The sequence below is a fragment of the Trichechus manatus genome, unplaced genomic scaffold, assembly GCF_000243295.1.
Source record: "Trichechus manatus latirostris isolate Lorelei unplaced genomic scaffold, TriManLat1.0 scaffold00022, whole genome shotgun sequence".
In the NCBI taxonomy this organism is placed as follows: domain Eukaryota; kingdom Metazoa; phylum Chordata; class Mammalia; order Sirenia; family Trichechidae; genus Trichechus; species Trichechus manatus.
The window spans coordinates 12,149,596-12,166,473 of NW_004443958.1; the positions used below are offsets into that span (position 1 = coordinate 12,149,596).

At 41.8% G+C, this 16,878-nt stretch overlaps 1 protein-coding gene and 1 pseudogene across 2 annotated transcripts; both read left to right on the top strand.

Moving 5' to 3' along the window:
• The first annotated feature begins 4,588 nt into the window (after nt 1-4,588).
• TRMT12 (tRNA methyltransferase 12 homolog) lies at nt 4,589-11,972 on the top strand. Of its 2 annotated transcripts, none has more exons than XR_002823518.1 (2): nt 4,589-6,049; nt 9,778-11,972. XR_002823518.1 is itself a non-coding variant. In XM_004372993.2 (2 exons), the coding sequence occupies exon 1, from the start codon at nt 4,668-4,670 to the stop codon at nt 5,985-5,987; it is 1,320 nt and encodes a 439-aa protein (XP_004373050.1). In that variant the 5' UTR covers nt 4,589-4,667; the 3' UTR covers nt 5,988-6,021; nt 9,778-11,972. The 2 variants fall into 2 exon arrangements, 1 of the variants encoding a protein (XP_004373050.1); XM_004372993.2 differs by having other exon boundaries at nt 4,589-6,021.
• Nucleotides 11,685-16,227, top strand: LOC101358735 (threonine aspartase 1 pseudogene; annotated as a pseudogene).
• Nucleotides 16,228-16,878: the final 651 nt, after the last annotated feature.

Below are 16,878 nucleotides of genomic sequence, written 5' to 3' on the forward strand. Positions count from 1 at the left end.
TAGTTATTAAAATTTTTTCATAATGTGCTCTCTGCTGTTACATCTCTTTTCTGTGTTTCATCTAAAACTTTCTCCAGAGCCTCTTTGTTGCTCCCAGGGGCCTTTTCACCTACTGCCTAGAGGAAGGTCACTTAATGGCTGATGTTCACTCATCTCTCTTGTGTTGTCCTCTATTATGGGGATCAAAAAGTAAAATGAATTCATTTCCCAGCCTCCTCAGCAGTCAGGAATGGCCATGTGAGCCCTTTCTGTCCCAGAGAGGTAGGCATAAATCCAATAGGGAGGGCTCTTCTTGTTTATTTTTGCTCTGCCCTGTTCTTCCTGCCTAAATATGCTCAGGAAGCCTAGAAGTGCAGTGGCCACCCTGCAACCAGAAGGATGAAAGGGTCATGCTAAGACTGATAGAAGGAGCCTGGTTTACCGAGGATTCCCTGACCAGCTACACCAGTCCTGGACTTCTTTTTATATTAGAAATTAATTTAGCTGCTGTGTGTCAGGGTTTCTATTACTTGCTGCCAAACACGCACACCTGGATTAGCCAGGTCAGTAAGGCATGTCTAATGGAGATGAATGAAGAAAGACCTGTGAGGAAGGGTAGGACCCTTGAACCCTGGGCATCCAAACCATCGGAAGCCCCAAGTACTTTCCTCGGAAGCTTCAACTACCTTGGTGTTGGTGATTGCTGCCATCCAGTGGAAATGCTGTGGAAATAAACATTAGTTTTCCTTTAATCTTTCTTCTTTCCTTCTATCATTCATTTTAACATTTGTTCATTCTACAAATATTTTATGATGACCTGCTATGTGTGGTAGTCAGTAAAAATACAATAATAAGAGCGAGTTCTGGTTCTTTACCCCTTAAGCTTTGTATGCTTGGGGGAAGACAGCCATTAATCAATTAATCAAAAATGAAAAAGTATGACTGGAAAGTGCTATAAGGGAAGAGTATGGTGCTGTACACTGGTTGGCCTGAGCTCTGAAGGATAAGCTGGAATAATCAGGTTAGGAGGGAAGTTTTCTGGGCAGTGAGAACAGTTGTGATAATGAGATCTAGACACCAAACAGGAAAAATATGGTAGACAGGTTTACCTGTAGGAAGAAGCATGTAGTCTATACTACATTATTTTAATTATCCAAGGTGTTGGACTGACTTTGAAACAGAAGGAAACTTCCTAGGGAAAGAACAATTTGTATGCTATGGCTTCTCCCATCATCCCCACTGCAAATAATAAACTAAGGGGAGTTTCCATTTGTGTGGGACAGAAAACAATTTCCTTACTGCATCATAGCTTTTCTGTAGACTTTTCCAACATATAAAAATAACATTTGTTCATTATATACACACTGTAACTATTGAAAAGTATACAAAAGAAAATTTGAATCACCTATAATTGCACAATATACAGGAAATTGCCCACATTTTAGAGAATACCCTAGTAAACTAGGCTTATATACATAAATAAATAAGTCTATTCTGACTCATTCTGACTTATAGGGTCACTATGAGTCAGAATTGACTTGATGGCAATGGGATTATAAGGCATAATGATATATTTTGCAATTTAATACTGCATAAAGTAATCTCCAGTATCATTTAAAAATTTCTTGTGATTGTCATTTTAATAATTGTAAAATATTCCATCTACGGGATATACCATAATTCGTCTAACCATTCACCTATAGGTTTAAGTAAAACAGCAAGGACAATTTTAGTTTTACCCACCTTAGTCTGAATTTCTGATCATTTCTACACTCCTGGAAATGGGTTACTGCTTGATTGGGTTTGAGGCTCTTCATGTTTCTTGATGCTGGAAGCCGTCATTCTCCCTGCTGAGAATTTGCATTTCTAACAAGTTCCCAGGTGATGCTAATGCTGCTGGTTAGGGACCAATTCTGAGAACCACTAGTAGTGCAAACCAAACCAAACCTGTTGCTGCCCAGTCCATTCCAACTTATAGTGACCCTATAGGACAGAGTAGAACTGCCCCATGAGGTTTCCAAGAAGCACCTGGTGAATACAAACTGCTGACCTTTTGGTTAGCAGCCACAGCTCTTTACCACTAAGCCACCAGAGTTTCCACTAGCAGTCGTTCTCAAAACTTATGGCATATAAGAATTGCCTGAAGATCTTGTTAAAATGTAGATTCTGATTCACTATATCTGGGGTGGAAATGCAAATTCTCAGCAGGGGTTCAAATCTCTGGCCTGGAGGTTGTTGAGGGTGGGGCCCAGTTCTCTCTCAGGCTGAGATTTAGAAGCCAGATTATGCATAACCTGGTACACAAAGCAAAGGAACTTATTCTGTGAACAATGAGTAGTTTATTCTATGAACAACGAGTAGGTAGGAAGGGTTTTTCAGTAGGAGAGGAATGTGATCAGAAACTATGTTTTGAAAACTCTCATCTTGGTTGGTATGTGGAGAATAAAAAAGAACATAAGGGTCATAGTGGATAGGTAAGTGAGGGGGTGGCTGTGGTAATATACGTGCTAGAAGGTGGCTGAAGGAATCAAGAGAGGTCAACTCACTTGGTATATACTTTGGAGGTGGAGCCCATGGCAGCTGACTGTCAAATAACTATACAGAATTCAGGAAAAGAGTGGGGGAGGGTGATCAAATATAATTTCAAACTGTGTGCTTGAGCAAATGGGTGGATGGTGGGTAGTTTGGTACAATTATATACATGGAAGTGTGGCAAAAAGAAATCTGTTTTAGACATATAAACTATGAGTTGGCCATTAGACACCCAGTTGAAATATCAAAGGCACAAATGGCACCAAGAGTTGGAATACCAGTGTGAAAGTCTGGGTGAGAGAGATGAATTTGGGAATATCATCTAGGGTGAAGGGTCAAGGAAGAGATCATCAAAAATGGACAAATGGCAGCATGTTTATCTATTGGTGGGAATGATCCAGGAGAGAGAGAGAGAGAGAACCTCAAAGTGCAGGACACAGAGGGAATTACTGAAAAACAGAAGTCCTTAGGGAACTCTTGAGGGATAGTATAAAACACGTCCCAGAGTTATTCTGGCTAAGGTGTGTGGGAGCTGGGATATTTATTCACCAACTTCCATCAGTCACTGGTTGAGGGCTGCTCTCTGGAGAGTGAGGGTGGGCATTAATTCCCCATCATTTCTGGCAGGCCAAATTGGCTATGCCAATTCTGGTGGTTAGAGAAAGCCATCAGGCTAAGATTTTCAAGTGCTTGTTGTTAGAAAATGGGGCACTTGTACTCTGTCCTGTAAGGTCGCTTTGAGTTGTCATGCACTCGATGGCAACTTTGGTTTTGTAGTTAGAAGCCATTGGTTGGTACATAAGGGAATGGTGAATCCTGAAGGTATATGGAACACCAGAGTCTTCTACACTAGTCCTGCTAGATGCTTTCTCCATGGAATCTGAGTCTTAAAGACAAAACGGGGTGGGGAGGAAAGAAAAGAAAAACAAGTCTGAGAGGTGTCAAGAAACCTGAGTCATAAACATAAGTCTTGTACCCCCCGACAGAACCCAAAACCAAACCTGCATTCTGATTCATAGCACCCTATAGGATAGAGTAGAACTGCCCCATAGGGTTTCCAACGAGCGGCTGGTGGACTGGAACTGCCGACCTTTTGGTTAGCAGCCGAGCTCTTAACCACTGTGCCACCAGGGCTCCACCTCCCATATAGAGGGAGCTGAAAAAAATAATTGGAGACTTCAATTAAGGTTAATTTCCCTGGGTCTCAATACCCTCATCTATAGAATAGTGGGGGGAGAGGAGAGTAAACAGAAGGGATGGGACTTCTTTCCAACTCTTATTTTCAATTATTTGAATTTATCTGTAGGGGAATTCCCTTTGTCCTCATTTAAAAAACCAAAAGCCAAACCCCTTGCTGCCGAATCGATTCCGACTTATCAACAGGTATTTAGAATCTGCCATCTAACGATTTCAACGTGTTACATTACAATATACTTAAAAAAAATCTTTTTCTAGTAGCTACTTTTTTACTAGTCACTGTGCAAAGGCATTGTATATATTTCTCTAATCACCGTAGCAATCCTCTGAAGAAGTAATTCCCATTTCATAGGTGAAGAGTCAGGTCCTGAGAGCTATGACGTGTACGGGAACTCAGATCCTTCTGGCTTCCAAACACTTGTTTCTTAAACCGCAGGACAGTGAGATGGTGATGATATCTCTGCGATTCAAGGCAATGAGGAGGCTCTGTCGGATTCTTCACTCTCAGTAAATGCGGTGGCTGCTGATGCTGACGTGAGAGTATAGCATGAGACTATGGGAAGCATTTCTTCAAATCCAGCCCGTCGTTTCAGGTTCATTTTTATCTTTGGATTCGTGAGCAGCATCGAAGAGTGTGCATAACAGTTCTGGAGAGTATCGACTAAACTGAAGTCTTTTAGACCATAGAATTCCTTTGTATTATTAATTTCCTCTCAGGCTGAAGCAAGCAATGGTCCACCACAATAAAGATGGCGGCAGACGCTTCACCACGGCAACGGCGACGCCGCTCGCACCAGTCGCGTCAGTTCTATTTAGTTCCGGCGGGTTAGTTTCACGTTACCTCCCGCCCCACTGCGGTGGTTTGCGGTCCTGTGCTGCAGCCGTGGGTGTACGGAAGGAGGTGACTAAAGGGAGTCCTGCCCGCCGAGGGAACCGGAGAAAATGTGAGCGTTAGCAACATGGAGCTGGAAGGTAGGAAGCCCGGGGCTGTTGTCGCAGTTGTGACTGAGCCTTGCTTTACCCAGCAATACAGGGTCTATCTCGAGAAGCAGCAACTCTTGGATAGACGGCATCGTGTGGAAAAGATGCCAGATGGCACTGTGGCGCTCCCTGTGCTGGGAAAGACCCTCCCGGACCAGCACCTGAAGGAGCTGAGGACTCGCGTGGCCCCAGGCAGCACCTGTATGCTGACGCAGCTCCTTCACCCTGTACCTTCAAAGGCGGCGCAGGGTTGTTCACCAGCCCAAAGGCTACGTCTGGAGGTGAGTCGCTGGGTAGAGGGCCGGGGAGTCACGTGGTCAGCTGAGTTGGAGGCTGATTTGCCCAAATCTTGGAAACGGCATGGTAACCTGTTGTTGCTGAGTGAGGACTGCTTCCAAGCCAAGCAATGGAAAAGTCTAGAACCAGAACTCTGGGAGACTGTTGCCGCGGCACTTGGCGTCCAGCGTTTAGCCAGACGAGGGCGAGTATCACCGGATGGCACTCGAACTCCAGCAGTGACTTTACTGCTGGGCGACCATGGCTGGGTAGAGCACGTGGATAATGGAATCCGATATAAATTTGATGTGACCCAGTGCATGTTCTCCTTCGGAAACATCACCGAGAAGCTGCGAGTGGCATCACTGTCCTGTGCTGGGGAAGTGCTGGTGGATCTTTATGCAGGCATTGGTTATTTCACACTGCCATTTCTCGTTCATGCTGGTGCTGCCTTCGTCCACGCCTGTGAGTGGAACCCCCATGCTGTAGTTGCTCTTAGAACAAACCTTGAGATCAATGGAGTAGCAGATCGATGCCAGATACACTTTGGGGATAACAGGAAGCTGAAGCTTTCCAACATCGCGGACAGAGTGAACCTGGGGCTGATTCCTAGCTCTGAAGAAGGTTGGCTCGTTGCCTGCCAAGTGCTACGACAGGATGCAGGGGGCATTTTGCATATCCACCAAAATGTGGAATCTTTCCCTGGAAAGAATATCCAGCCTCCTGGAAGCAGTGGAATGGAGGAGGAGCGATGGCCTTATCCTCAGCAAATTATCAGCAAGCAAGGGAAAAATAGAACTACCAGGGATTCTGGAGGGGAAATGCTGGCAGGTGCCCCCAAGCCAGAGTGGAAAAAGTGGGCAGAATCTGCAGAAACACGCATTGCTGCACTTCTTGAGCAAGTGCATGGGAAACCGTGGAAGACACAAATCCTGCACATCCAGCCAGTGAAATCCTATGCCCCCCATGTGGATCACATAGTCCTGGATCTGAAATGCTGCCCCTGTCCTCTCGTTGGTTAGAGGAGATGGGTCCTGCGACACGAGGGATCTGCATGTGAGTAACCCTCAGTGCATCAGCTCAGGTGGGTTCTCACCCCTGTCTCTTGGTGATCCATTTGAACATTTCTGTGGCCCTGAAAGACTGATTGTAATCTTTTTCATCTGTCTTCCACTGATCACATTGAGAATGAGCTACGTATCTGGGAGAAGCAACATGGCTCATTGAAATGAGGCCCAACTGTGCAATCATGAATTCCTAATTCTCACCTCAGTTCTCTCTGGCTTTGGGGACCTGGTTTTAATATTCTTTTGGCCTTGGATTTCCTCATTTGCAGAGTGAGGGTTGCTTTGAACTGTCTCCTGTCTGTTAGCTAATGAACAGGTGTACACAGGGCATCACTTATTTTGGAGTGAAAGACGCAGTGCTGTGTCCAAAAGATCACGCTGGCTGCAGTGTGGAGAATAAACTGGAGGGAGGCCAGGCTGGAAGCAAGGAGACCGATGAGGCTTCTTTGGTTGTCTAGGCATGAGGTGATGGTGACTTGGACTAGAGTGGTGGCGGTGGGAGGAGGAGAGAGTTGAGAAACATATGAGAAATAAAATTCATAGAACTAAGCAGTAGAATCCAAATAAAGGCACTATAACTGTGCTGCTGTCTTTTCATGGCTAAATCAGGGAGGTAAGAGGACAAAAACTAGTCGTGTATTAAGCCCATTTCCCTACTTTAGCATTAGTTCCTGGGTGGCACAGATGGTTAAGCGCTCAACTACTAACAGAAAGGCTGGAAGTTCCAACCCACCCAGAGGTGACAGAAGCAGAGGCATATCTAAGGCATGGCAGGTGTGTCACGTACCCTGGGTGCACTTGAAACTCCTCTCCCCCCCATTAACCTGGTATGGCCCAGCGTCCTTCCTCAAGCACAGTAGACACAGAGCCATGGGCGGGGGGGGCGCAGAGGGGGCCACTTGCAAGTCCGAGGGGGTGCCAGACAAGGCACGGAATGACATTCTTGGGTGCCACAAATATGAAAGGCGCCTGACTGAAGCAGGTGGACAAGAGGGGGAAGACGTCACTGCTATTAGTGTGTATTCCTCTTGAAATTGGGGGTGCAAGCAACTTAGAGATTGCCCCTGGGCACTCGAACTGAAAGGGACGGTGCAACTTAAGAGACTTGTTAAGTGGCTGCAGGGGCAGAATGTCAGTGCTTGCCATAGGCGCTATTTTCTGTAGATACGCCTCTTCTTGGAAGATGGGCCTGGTGATCTGCTTCCAAAAGGTCAGAGCCTTGAAAACCCTATGGAGCACAGTTCTACTCTGCACACGTGGGGTCACGATGAGTTGGAACCACTCAACAGCAACCAACAACAAATAAGTGTTAGGAGGATGTCTTATATATCAAGGTTCTGTGGTAGAAGAAGGGTAAAGAATCACTACCCTAAATCATAGGAAAACTAGATCTCCCTATCCCCCCCAAGCTTGTGCAATTGCTGCCAATCGCGAGCTGTTAATAAAGTCCTAATTAAAATCTTAAGTTTTGACGGGCCTCAAACTTCCTTTTCATTTCCCTTCCCTGGCTGACAGCATTAGGTACAACATAGGGAGCTATAGGGAATGGGAGATCTTTTGCAGTGTTTTAAGACAGTGTATTATACGGCTGGCTGCCACCACCATGGCTTGCCATCAGGAGGACTAATTGTTGAGGCTCACTTAGAGCTTTGTTTTGGTGCATTCTGAAGCCAGTTGGACGTTTGCTTGATAAAGGAAATAGAGAAAAGTGTGGCTTTATCAGCACGGCACCTGGCATTTGGCTGCCTGGGGTTGGTCAGGGCTGCCAGTTCTTCTTTAGCAGCAGTGGCAGTAAGGACAGGGTTGGTGGTGTTTGTGTCATCCAGCAAATATTAAGTGCTTACTATATACAGGAGCTGCAGGGAATATAAAGATACATTAGATACAGTCAGTGTCTCTGAGGAGCTTACTACCTAGCAGCAGAAAATAGCACGAGTACTCAAAATAATTGCAAAACAGTAAATGCCACGTGAGTGACAGCCATGTAGCAGTGCAAAGGGAGGGAAAAATAGTTCTGAGGATTGGACAGGGAAGTCTTCAGAGAGGTGATGTTTGACTTGGCTCTTGAAAACTGGGTAAGATTTTTTTTTAATGTTATAAAAATATATGTAACACAAGATTTGTCCGTTCAACATTTTTCACATTCAAGATTGATTCAGTGACACCAAACAGACGCTAGTTGAATAGAATAATAAGTGCAAAAGTTTGAATGCTGAGAAAATGGGGCATTGTCATTAGGTCAACTTGAAAGCAGTGAGAAGTGACGATGAAGGTTGTTGTGAGGATCAAAAAGAGGTGTCTTGTACACAGTAAGCCCCCAATAAATGTTAGCTGTCATGTGATCCACCACAGAAGCGGACTTGTTTGTTTCCATTCCTGTCTCAGAGTGGCCTTCCTGTGTTTGCCTTAATCATGTCCCCTTTTACAAATGGATTTCTTCCCGGTCTTTGAACTGGTTCAGTCATGGCTGACAAAGTGAAATTGGAACAGACCCGAATTTTTAAAATTTGGGTGAACCAAAATGATAACTGGAATGGGAAAAATTACAGGTCAAAGCCCTGGAATGGGAGACTCAGCAGAGGTGTAGTGAGCCCTTTTAGGAGCCTGATGCGTGAGATGGCTTCTTGGTAGGATGGTGGAGAGCGACACACATTCAGAGTGGCAAGGTTGGCCTCCATCTTTGACCTGGGCAGGTGTAATTTTTCCTGTTCCAGTTAAGGTTCCGGTTCACCCACATTTAAAAAATTTGAGTCTGTTCCAGTTTCACTTCCTCGGCCATGACTGAACTGGGAAGAACCGGTTTGAAGCCCTGGTTTCTTCTCACTTGTGTGTCCACACCTCTGTCTCCTCAAACCAAAGTGTTAAAGACGCCAAGCTGTGGCTGGAGCGCACGTAGGGAGGAAGGCAGACGAGAAACAACAAGGAAGATGAGTCGGGGAGCCACGTGTCTTTGGCAGTTGCCTCCCTGCCATAGCTGTGGACAGGAAGCTGATGTCACGGGCACCCTGATGAATTCATTCAACCAACAGTTGTTGAATTCTAGCTGTATATATCAGTCCGTGAGTGTACAGTGGTAAAGATTAACATGGGCTCTGCCGTCATAGAATTTAGGTTATACTTGATTTAATTCCTAGCTTCTCTATTTTCTGTGTGACCTGTGGCAAGTCATGAATCAAGATTGAGTTTCTTTATCTGTACATTGGAGATAACCGTCGTACATATCCTATAGGGTAGATGTTAGGCTTAAATGTGTTAACACATGTAAAGCTGTCATCACAGTGACTGGCATAAAATGAATACTTCTTTCATTCATTCAGTTTTTGCATAAGGTGAATTGCCATCTCCCAGTTTACCTGTAGGGGATTGTTACGCATCTGGTATACTTAAAGCAGACTGTCCTTATTTTGAAAAGCCATTCACTGATTAATGAGGATGCTGTGTACTCTCGTCAGGCACTGTGCTGGGGCCCAGGGACATAGAGGAGAATAAAGCTGAGTCCTGCCCTCAATGGTATCACTGTCTGGTGATGTGGACACAGAGGAAACAATGTCAATACTGTGTACTAAGTGCTGAGATAGAAATCAGCAGGGGTATTTATGGGCACACATAGGGGAGGTCCAGTTTGAGGATCTGGGGTGGGGAGGTGGGAGCAGGGATGCCTGAGTGGAGGAGTTAGGTGTGAATGGAAGGAAGTAAGCGTCCCTTAAGCCTTTCTTTTACTCAAGTGTATTCATTTACATTGCAGTTTTCTCAGAGGACTTGCTGGAGAATAGATTGGCCTGGTTAAGAAAAGGCATCTAATGGAAGCAAGCAAGAGAGACTGGAGGGTTCAGGAGGCTCACGGAGTCCTTGTCACCTCAATCCAGGAATTTGAAAAAGCCCTAAAGGCTTCCTTTCTGAGCTTCAGTACTGGTTGCCAGTTTAATGCTCCCACTTTATGGACATGTGATTAAAAAAAAATTTTTGTTTCAGAACTTCCTCAACCTCGAGCTGTTCTATTTATTAATGCCATAATTCAAATAAATTATGTGCACACACTACTACATAACTATACTGTGTACATTTTAAATACATAAACATAGAAAATGATGTTTAACATTTTAACATAAAAATGATGAGAAACGAATAGGAAATTCATCTCCTCCTACTCGGGCATGCAAATGAGAGAAAAAAAATGTCATTCTCAACAGCCTCGGGGTGTAGCCACTTCACATTGGGCAGACTGTAAAACTCATCGTTTTCAAACTAAAGCTGGGTTTTAAGTGATTGTAACTATTCAAATGTTTAAAAAACTAATAAAAAACCAGCCCAGCTCATACATTGCTGGTGGGACTGTAGAAGGGTACAGCCACTTTGGAAAACAGTTTGGTAGTTCCTCAAAATATTTCAGATAGTTCCTGTATGACTCAGCAGTTCCATTCCTAGGTACAGGTTTCCCCTGCTATCCGAAAATAGAGCGTTCCTATGAAACCTTTGTAAGCCAAAATGGCGTCAAGCGAACAATTATCATTAATTTGTATGGGAGAAATTTTTGAGCATTCCCAGGCCCAAAAAATAACCTACCAAATAACACATAAAACCTAAAATAATACTAAAATATACTAAAAGCAGGAATGATATGCTTACAGACACAGGTCAAAGCTATGGCGGCCTGATGCTGAGTGTAGTTCCCGGGGAAGGAACTTGGCGACACCACTCTAGCTGCTCAGGTGCATGCTGCTCTTTAATGGCTCACTGCAATTTTCGCTTTTCGAAGAAGTGAAAATCCACGTTGGATTCGGTTAGTGAAAACAGGTACTAATGTAGGTCTTTTGTAAAAGCAAAGTGGCATAAAGCGAACTTTTGAAAAGCAGGGTATACCTGTATAAACTTAACAGCAATGAAAACATACATTTACATTAAAACTTGTACATGAATGTTCATAGCAGCATTATTGATAATAGCCAGAAAGTAGAAGCAACCCAAAACTTCAACAGATGAATGAATAAACAAAATGCGGTATATCCATACAATGGAATATTCAGCCATAAAAATGCTTAATGAAGTGCTGAAACGTGCTACAAAGTGGATGAACCTCAAAACCATATACTAAGTGAAAGAAGCCAGACACAAAAGGCCACATAATATGATTTCATTTATACAAAATATTCAGACTAGGTCAATCCAGATTAAGGTTTTGCAGAATGCAGATTATAGTTGTTGGGGCTGGAGGGAGAAGAGAATGGAGAGCACCTGCTAAATGGGTAAATTTTTCCTTTTGGAGTGATGAAAATGTTTTGGACGCTGTGTCACTGAGTTATTTACTTTAAAACGGTTAATTTTACGTAAATTACACCTCAGTAAGAAGTTCTTCAAAAAGAAAAAAAAATAAAACTGGGCCTTCTGGTGTTCTGAGTAGACTGTACAAGAGCTTTTATCCTGGAGTCTGACCTTCATTTCAAGTCAAATCTCCATGTTCTGTTTAACATAGAATCACGGAATTTTAGAGCGTGAAAAGGCCCACTTTCTCTTCCTTAGCTGGGCACCATTGTTCCCTGGCCCCCACAGCTTAGATGAATCTTCCCGCTGTTTAGTAGCCCTTTGCATGAATAAAACCTATAGATCTTTATTTTTTATTTTAAAACATTCCAACAGTTTTGCTCACAATTGTACATGGCTTTTAAAAATGCAAATAATGCAGGTAAGTAATGATAGGAAATAACATTTCTCTGCCCTATTCCCCACTTCCCATGGCAACCTCACAAGATAAGTGCTATTCACAGTTACAGTTTGGAGTTCATTTTTCGATTCCTTCTCTCTCAGCCCAAATGTATTTTCATGTTGTGATTATACTATTACACATACAATACATATTGTTTGCTTATTTTTTTAATTTTGGACTATATTATAGGACAACTTTCATGATCCATACTACAGATCTTCATAATTCTTTTTACTCCCAGCATAATATTCCATTCCAAAAAAAAAAAAAACCAAACCTGTTGTCGATTCCGACTCATCACGACCCTATAAGACAGAGTAGAAGTACCGCGAAGGGTTTCCAAGGAGCGGCTGGTGGATTCAAACTGCCGACCTTTTGGTTAGCAGTCGAACTCTTAACCACTGCACATTATATGGATATATATGATAATTTATTCAATTATTCTCTTGTTTTTAGTGTTTATTTCAAATAGAATACTCAAAACTTTTCCTATTCCCGTTGTAAGAATGTAAAATAAATACTATGAAATTGATTCTGCTAGGACAGAGGGGATGCACATTTTCAATTTAATATATATGGACAAATTGTCCTCAAAATTAAATTAATTTTTTTAAAAAGTGGATTACTTTCAATTTTGCTCCTAGGTATTAGACATCTTTATAATCTTTGGCAATCTGTTAGTCTAAATATACTGTATTATTACGTTAGTTCTTAATGAATTACACCACCTACTCAAAGGTTTATAAATCTAAGTATTTGTTTTCATGTATTTTGCTCAAACTTGTCTTTTACCAAAATTTTTATTTTAAAAAAAAAACTTTTTACATTTATCTCAGCATCAATACTGAGACAATAATAATTATAAGTCCAATTCCCAGACAAAGCAGGTGGTAACAGTTTGGTGTAACTTGTCTATCTTAAATATTTATATATTTAAAAAATTAATGGAATATGGTATATCAAAGACAAAAACGGGAGAAGTGTGATGGGAAAAGTTTGTTAAGTAGATGGTGGTGACCGTTGCACTACGTTCTGAAGTAATTAATGTTAATAGACTACACTTAAAATGGTTAAAATGCCTATTTTTATGTTATGTATATTTTAAACACAATAAAATTTTATTAAAACTAGACAACTAAGGAGACTGATTTTTTTTTCATTGCATATCTTTTTGTTCTTTTTGAAATTTGAACCATGTGAATATAATAACTACTCGGGTTTTGTTTTATGGAAACTACAGTGGCTTAAACTAACAGTATGGTTAGAGAAACCAGGAAACAATTAGTTTTAAATTAAATGTTTCCAACTGTTACAAGAAGAGAAAAATATTTGGTGGTAGTCAAGGATAACTCCACCTGGAGTGCTAATTGGAGGTCTATAAGAAGGACCTAATGGTTGGAGTTCGTTTCCTTGATTGAAGTTCCTCTGCCTTTCAGAGTACCATAGAAACAATGCGATATAGTAGGAAGAGCATGAGTTTGGGGATCAGGCAGAAATAAATTCAAATCCCAGCCTTTCCCTACAATGGCCTTATAACCTTGGGTAATTTGTTTAACTTTTTCTGAAGTTTCAACTTCCTCATTTGTACAATGCGTGGAATCTTAATAGGGTTATCATAAAGATTAAATGTACCATCCAAGCACTACAAATTTGTTGGTTTACTTTTCCTTCTTATATAGATGGGCTGAACTAAGGTGGATTGCCGTGCATAAATTAAGTCTTGAGAAAATGAAGGTTGCATGTGAAAGAACTGCCTGTAGCTGAAGTTCCTCTATGATTTGGTTTGTCAATCTCATATTTCTTATGAGGGATAAAGCCTCTTACTAGCTCAGAAGTTTTAAAAATCCCTGGACTAATAGTTTCTCTCTCTTTTTTCTCTTTTTCCTCTCCTGTCTAAAAGATGATCAGGAGAATGCTTTAAAACACGTTACAAATACACTCTTCATAATGTTCCCATTGGTTTTCTGTGCCAAAGTACATTTTTTTTTCTAATACTCAAGTTTAGCAAATATATTTTTAAAGGGGATTTTGCTCTCCACTACTTATTCAGCACTGGAAACACAGTGTATTTTTCTTTTAGCAGTAAATATTATCTTAAGATACAATATAGTATTTGTGTATTGGTTTTGTAATAAAAGATCGCCCACTAAAGCCCATTAACTTACTGATTTTTTTTATTTTATTGTGCTTTAGGTGAAAGTTTACAGAGCAAATTATTTTCTCATTAAAAAACAGATACACAAATTATTTCGTGACATTGGTTGCAATCCCCACAATGTGTCAGCTCTCTAAGAAGATTGATTTTATTCAGGCTGTTGCAATAGGGAGAACACCCAGATCTGAAGGAGGGCTTGGAACCAGAACAAACCCTTGCTGAGAATTCGCATTTCTAACAAGTTCCCAGGCTATGCTAATGCTGCTGGTTAGGGACCAATTCTGAGAACCTCTAGTAGAGCAGTGGTTCTCAAAATTTACTACACATAAGAATCAGCTGGAGATCTTGTTAAAATGTAGATTCTGACGCAGTATATCTGGGGTGGAAATGTAAATTCTCAGCAAGGGGTCGAACCAGAACCAACTGGTTGGACACTGGTATTTAGAAGTGCACCGATGAGATCAAACTTGTGATTTTGAAAGCTCATGCTTGTGGCAAAATGATAAATGAGTCCTAAAAAAGCCTCCGAAATCCCTGGTGAGACACTGGGATTCCACGCCCCCACCCCCCACCACCGTAGATTGAAGAAATTTGGGGAAAGATGTGAAGAATGGGATGAACTCAGGAGAAATTTTGTCTTCCAAGTCACATCAGGAAACACCCATGGGAGTGGAATCCCTTAAGAGGAAAAGATAGGTGCTGCTCTACCTTGTACAAGTTATCTTTCAGAAGCCATGGATGAAGCAAATAAAGAGGTATGCAAAAGACCTCGTCAAAAGGCAATTAAAAAATTCTAGGCTGGGACCCTAGCAACAGAGGCAGCAACTGCAGCCCCGGTGGACCTGGAGGATTCTCCATTCAACCAGGTAGGTGTGGGGTCCAATCTCAAATCTTTTGGGGGAGATGCGAATGTGATGCCAGCATAATGGATAGGAAATCCTTATAACTGAGCAGCTGGAGCACCGAAAGGAACCAATAGCCCAGGCTTAGTTGCAAATTCTCTTTTGTCCCATGGCCAGAAGGGAAACGTCTCTGCTGGCAGAATTCCTCCCTGCCTTTTGGCTGGCAAAGGTGCTGATCAATGGGCAGTGGAGCACAGGATACCTTTAGCCCTACTGACTACAAGAATTGTTTTGCTGCATTTAAAAGAAATAAGAAACTAAACCACCAGGCAGAAGGGGTAAGAACAAACCTCAGTTAAACAAAGAAGAGAAACCAAGCAAGTGACAAAGAAAACAGCTCAGGAACTTTGGATGTGCTCGGTGCTGGGGTTGTGGACCAAGCAGGCAATGTTGCCTCACTGCATCCAAGTGGAGGTTTAGCCATGGAACATCTGGGCGAGTAGGTCAGGCTGCTCTTTATGAATGTGGGTCCTGGGCTGAATACAGTGGAGTGCATACTCCCTAGCCCACAGCTGTGACCATTTTAGGAAATGGAGAGCAGCTGATTAGCACTCTGCTGGCCAGAAAGTGCACAGACTGCAAGCCCAGGATGCTCACCCAGCCCTGCTGGAGACATACCAGGTTCCTTGACTCATGTTTCCTGAGAAAGGTGTGCCACAGGAGTGATGGCTCTGAGGTCTGGCAAGTTTTCTGAGGCACACGATTCTCCACAGAAGCAGAGGTACATGGTGGAGTTTTTGTGGAGTCACAGAATGAAAAGCATGTATGTTGGATACATGCCAACAGGTCTTGGGAAAGCCCTGATTCAAGTTTCAAGACTTCCACCTGGAGCATGGGAGAGTGAATTATAAAAGGAAGTGGGGTTTGACGCTTGGAGAGTATGGTGATCACCACCTACAGCACTTAGCATTTTATAACCTGCAAAGTAGGGGTTCCAACAAATGTGTTGAATGTTTTGTCATCATAATGTCGTATTTTCTAATGCAAACACAGGCCCTTTAACTTAGATTCTTTGTCTTCCAAGTTATCTCAGGAAACACCTATAGGTTTATGACCTCATGCAGTTAACTATTATGCAAATTAAGACAAGGCCTGATCAAATCATCTACCTAAAATGTAAACGTTTACAAAAATAACTTTAGGCTCTGAGATCATAGTCCGATTTCTACTATGTAAGAGTATTCAGTAAGAATATAGACCATTAGAACAATCTAATAACTTTTGTCATTTCTGCTATATCTTCATTCCATCTATGCTATTTACTATTTTTCTTTAAAAATCACTTTTTTATCTTAAATTTTTCATAGTTTTAAAAGAAACATTATGTCATTACTAGTTAAACAAATGAGGTGTTTCCTGTCTTTCCCAAAGTCTCTCCATACTTTCAGCAACCCCCACAACATACACACACACTCTTGAAATTAAATGCATTTAATCTGGGGCAGAACTGGTGGTGGCTGGTGGAGGAGGGGTGCTTAGGAATTATTCCATTCACCATCCTCCCTGCTGCAGATTCCATTCTAGAGAACTGCATGGGCAGCCAGTGTTCTTCTTCCTGTGTCCAAATTGTACTGTATCTGAACAATATTGGGAAGAAACTTTTTGTATACATGCTTATACAATGACCTTTTCTAGAAGTCCCCAATTTTCTGTTGAGCTGTTAATTTTATTAATGTACAATAACTCTTTGTATATGAAAGATACTGGTCCTGTGTCAATTAATGAGTTAATTACAAACTTTTTTCTAGTTTCGTTTTTGTTTTTAATGTCTGTTTTTGTGGTTTTGTTTTACTTTTTTGTTTGGTGTGGGAAGCTGTAAAAAAGTGGTTGTTTTTATGTAGTCACTTTTATTTAGTCTTTTCTTTTTCTGAGTTTTTGTGATGTTTATATGATACAGTGAAATCTCTTGGCCAGTATAGGCATGGTCTTATATTCAGAAGAAATACTGCTCCAATTTTATAAAGCACTGAATACAAGGTTAAGTCATTCATAAATTAATTTTATGATTTGTTGAGCATTTTCTATGTGCCAAACATCGTTCTAGACACTGAGAAAACAGCAACAAATAAAGTCCCTCTCCTCAGACAA